This window comes from Sinocyclocheilus anshuiensis, unplaced genomic scaffold (genome assembly GCF_001515605.1).
Source record: "Sinocyclocheilus anshuiensis isolate Anshui unplaced genomic scaffold, SAMN03320099.WGS_v1.1 scaffold552, whole genome shotgun sequence".
Taxonomy (NCBI): Eukaryota; Metazoa; Chordata; class Actinopteri; order Cypriniformes; family Cyprinidae; genus Sinocyclocheilus; species Sinocyclocheilus anshuiensis.
The window spans coordinates 24204-28739 of NW_015554362.1; the positions used below are offsets into that span (position 1 = coordinate 24204).

At 34.1% G+C, this 4536-nt stretch overlaps 1 protein-coding gene across 1 annotated transcript in view; it reads left to right on the forward strand.

The window, feature by feature from the left end:
- The window catches only part of LOC107671432 (progestin and adipoQ receptor family member 6-like), a 16202-nt gene that overhangs the window by 883 nt on the left and 10783 nt on the right, over nucleotides 1–4536 (forward strand). Inside the window, exon 2 of the mRNA XM_016464354.1 lies at nucleotides 3277–3521. Within this exon, the coding sequence (XP_016319840.1) occupies nucleotides 3471–3521 (51 nt within the window). The 5' untranslated portion in view covers nucleotides 3277–3470. The remainder of the gene's footprint in view (nucleotides 1–3276; nucleotides 3522–4536) is intronic.

The window sequence follows — 4536 nt, forward strand, 5'->3', positions numbered from 1 at the left end:
ACTTTAGTAGCCCTAAAGATTAATCTAAATTTATCTATAGAAATAAATATGTCTGCTTGAAAGAATGAAGAATATGGTAAACAAGTTGCTATAAAGAATGCATAATTAGCCTATATAACCATTGGTATTTCATTAAAAAGAAGACCATGTTCTTGTTCTTTATGAGAAGTGGTTTTATTTAATTTTAACATAAAGGCATGTTGTGTCACCGCAGTTAAATTGTTGTCTATCATGATAAAACCTTAATATCAAACCTATATAATGAGTTTGGACATTTTAGAGAAATGCTTAATAAATGCATTACACTGTAACTAAACCCATTATATTTTAGCTGACTAAGTTTACTGTAGATTTAGTCGACTAAAATTGTATATTTAGTCGACTAAAACTAGACTAAAACTAAATGGCATTTTAGTCAAAAGACTATGACTAAAACTAAATTAAAATTTGCTGTCAAAATTAACACTGCCCTGAACACATATATGACAATAACAGCTCTGTCGTTGGTCTCAGTTGTTGGACACACACAGCACCAGCTTCAGCTGAGCTCATCTGCTCCTCTTGTTTTATCTCAGATTGGTGTGTCATAGGGTTTAGCTAGTCAGAGCTGTAATCCGAACATCTCCACCTATCAACAAGATGCAGAAAAAAAAAAACACATCCAATTCAAATTTAGCAGCAACAACTGCTATGTGAGATGTTTGTTTCTGAATTACACGTTTCCCAAAGGGCATTATGGGAAGAACTTGATATCCAGTGTCAGATAAATTCTGTTTATGTTTGACTTCCATAGAAACAGCTGATGGAGGAGACATTCCACAATCCGTTAATCCATAAAATCAACACTGACCCATTGAATAATGACAGCATATTCCATGAATGAATGTCCAGACCTGCATGATCTGACCAGGGGGAATTTATCAGTGGTATTAGTTTATGTAAATGCATTGTTGTAGTTGGATCTCAGACAGTTTCTGTGATGTGCTTTTAAAGGAATAGTTCATCTAGAAATGAAAATTGACGTTGTTTAATCATGCACATGATACTCCAAACCCATTTGACATGCAAAAGTGCAAAAGGAAATGTTTAGCTGAATGTTCATGCTGCTCTCTTCCTTACAGTGAAAGCATACTAGTCCAGTGTTAGTATTATTCGCTAAAATTATTACAAATAATTTTTGTTGATTGAAATAAAGCTGAAATTAAATATTAACTGAAATGTTGCCTTGGTGACTAACTGCAATAAATGAGTTAACATATGTACAATAAGTTGGCATACTAAAATTGTAAACACTAAAACTGAAAAAAATAAAGCTATATATATAATGACAATTACTACATAAAATTACTAAAACTTAAAATTTAAACGAAATAAAATAAAATGAGGTCATTTAAATGTTTTAAATATTTAAAAATATTTAAATATTAAAACCTATAGCATAATACTAAAATTAAATATAAACAATTATAATAGTATTAAAATATATTAAAATAGCACTGTCTGACAACATGGTGATTTTATTATTATTATTATATTATTTTTAATTATTAAAAGCAGTGTCATTCTATGCATTTCATAATTACTAGAGGATTTAAACTGTAGCAAAAAATATTAGTTTGAGATGTTGAAATTGAAATAGGTTGTTTCAAGGAATTCACATTCAACACACACAATTGTTCATGCATATTCTCTTTGCAAAAACAAATATCAGTCATATAAAAGATTTTGATGAATAGTATAGGCTATTATTGCTGTTCATAACAATTTATTTATATTTGTGCAAATTAATTCTTGTGTCCATGTGGCTGCTTGTCAAAATGATGGTTTACTAATTAAAAAATACCACTCTTTTAAGCCATCCAGAGCAAATAGCCCTATAAATACTGAGACATACTGAATTGTAAATAGCTGAAAAATATTAAGAGAGAATGGGTTTAGTTGTCAGTCACCCAACCCTAATATCAATCTCTTTAGTCAAACCCTGTCTGCAAACAGTAAGAAAGGGCTTCTATGTGGAGGCATTGGTCAAGCATTTCCATCTGCTTTGTTTAGGCTGCCGTTTGTCCTTGTGCACAAAGCATGCTCATTTTCATACAGCTCCGTGTGTAACAGTCAACTCTGTGCCCCTCACGAAGCACATTCTGTTCTAGTTTCACAGGATCGGCCCCTGTGCAAAGCAAAGTACGGACCCCTTTCAAGAGGCAGGCACTTACAACTAAACAGTTGAACTTCAGCTTCCCAGAAGATGGGTTTATTGCTTAATGGTTGTGTGCAAAAATGTTTGCATGTAACAGTATCATGCAATGTCACCAATGTGCCAAGTTATGTTCCCTGCTTTTGGTTGAAAGTGTCAAACAGGAGTGCAATGACGAAATGACTGAGATTGATTTGAGTGTTAAAGCTTTGAACCACATGGCAGTTCTTTAAAATCATTCATGCTCTCTGTAATTGTGTAAAATGAAATACAGGCCTAGTTTATAAAGCATAAAACCGTAGTCTTTTTTTTGTTTTTGTGGAACAGTATGCAACGATAAACCTTTTAAGCATTATATGTATGCTCATTGTCACATGATCACCCCAATGCATGTGTAGTTCAGTGTATAGTTTTCACCTCTGGACTGGAATATGATACTAAATTTTTAATCAATAATAATGTATATAAAAGAAAAGCAAAAAATAAATTGAAAAATAAATGTTCAATACTTTAGGGCCGGTAAGATTTTATAATATTTTTTAAATATTATGCTCACCAAGGCTATAGTTATCTGATTAAAAATACAGTAAAACGCAGTTAAATTGTGAAATATTATTACAATTTAAAATAACTGTTTTCTATTGAATATATTTAAAAATGTAATTTATTCCTATGATGCAAAACTGAATTTTCAGAATAATTACTCCAGTCTTCAGTGTCACTTGATCCTTCAGAAATCATTCTAATATGCTGATTTGATGCTCAGGAAACATTTCTGATTATTATCAATGCTGAAAACAGTTGTGCTGAATATTTTTGTGGAAACTATTATAGATTTTTTTCAGGCATAGAAAGTACATAATTCATTTAAAATCTTTTCTAAAATTGTAAATGTCTTTATTGTCACCTTTGATTAACTGAATGCATTCTTGTTGAATAAAGGTATTAATTTCTTTTAAATAGAATAATAATAATAATGTCAATTCTGGGTCTTATTCAAAGCTTATTAAGTGGGTTTTCAGCAGTAATCCAGCTTTCTTTTCACTGCATATGGGTCAAATAATCATTGTGTCTCTCTGCAGTGTTTCCTGCGTGGCGGGGGGCTGGAGAGGGTCATGGTTGGGGCTGGGCTCAGTGCGTGAGGTGGGAGGCCGGGGAAGGGGGCCCGCCCCGGGGTCTGGAGTGTCCGCTGTGGTGTGTCCTGTGTCGAGGAGGCAAGGAGAGACTCAAGCAGGCCTGTCAGAGAGGGAGGGGAGTGCTGCACCTGCCCGCAGACATGCTGAGCGTCAGACTTCCGCAGCTCTTTGACATCCACCAGGTGCCAAAGGTGAGGAAGGGAGTATCTGTTTGACGTACAGAGAGAGAGTTTGAAATTGATTTATTATTGCACTTCAGTTCCCCTTTAAGGGAAATCCCTGGGAAATCCTGCATGTACTTAAAAGTTACAGACCAAATGAGCGGGACCAGACGGTGCAAGCCACCGATTTCAGTTCTGCTAAACTCTTTCTTAAAGAAATTCCAGCACAGTTTCAGTAAGATTACATCACATGAATGACTTGCATTCAGAATATTAAAGCAATAGCTGACCTAAAAATGCAAGTTCTCACCTTAATGTTGTTCTAAACCCATATGACTTTCTTGTTTTAGTAGTGATAAATACTATAATAATATTTAAATAATATTAAAACAACACTGACTGTGACAGAATACTGATTTTACTAAAACTATATTTTATTATACTATTTTGTGCTTTTTAATTGACTATTAAGAGCAATATCATTAGATTTGTTTCATAATTGCTAGATTATTTAAACGGTAACAAAATAAATTAGTTTGATTGATTTCTGTGAGTAATTGAAATTGTTCGTTTCAAGGAATTCATTCAAAGTCTGATTCAACACTCACAAAGGTTCATGGATAATGTGACTTTTTCGTTTATTAAAGTGCCCCTATTATGCCATTTTTAAGGTTGCTAATATTGTTTTATGAGTCTCCTAAAACAGGTTTACATGCATGCTAGGTCAAAAACACGTTAGTTTTCTCAAAAAATTTATTTAATTTGACCTCATTTCTAAATGATTCGTAAACGACTCGTGCGAAGCAGTTCAAAGTATCAGTCTCTCTAAGCCCCTCCTTTCCGTGAGCCCTCACTGCTGTGATTGGTCAGATGGCGCAGTCCTTTGTGATTGGTCCAGAGCCGTAGAGAGATTGGCTCTGGATTGGTCTACAGCATATAGCGCGTGTCGGAAACGAAATGCCCATTGCCATGACGGAATGACAGCCCTGGAGACTTGTCAATACATAGAAAAGATGGTATCGATTGTACCTTACCAATTCGAGCC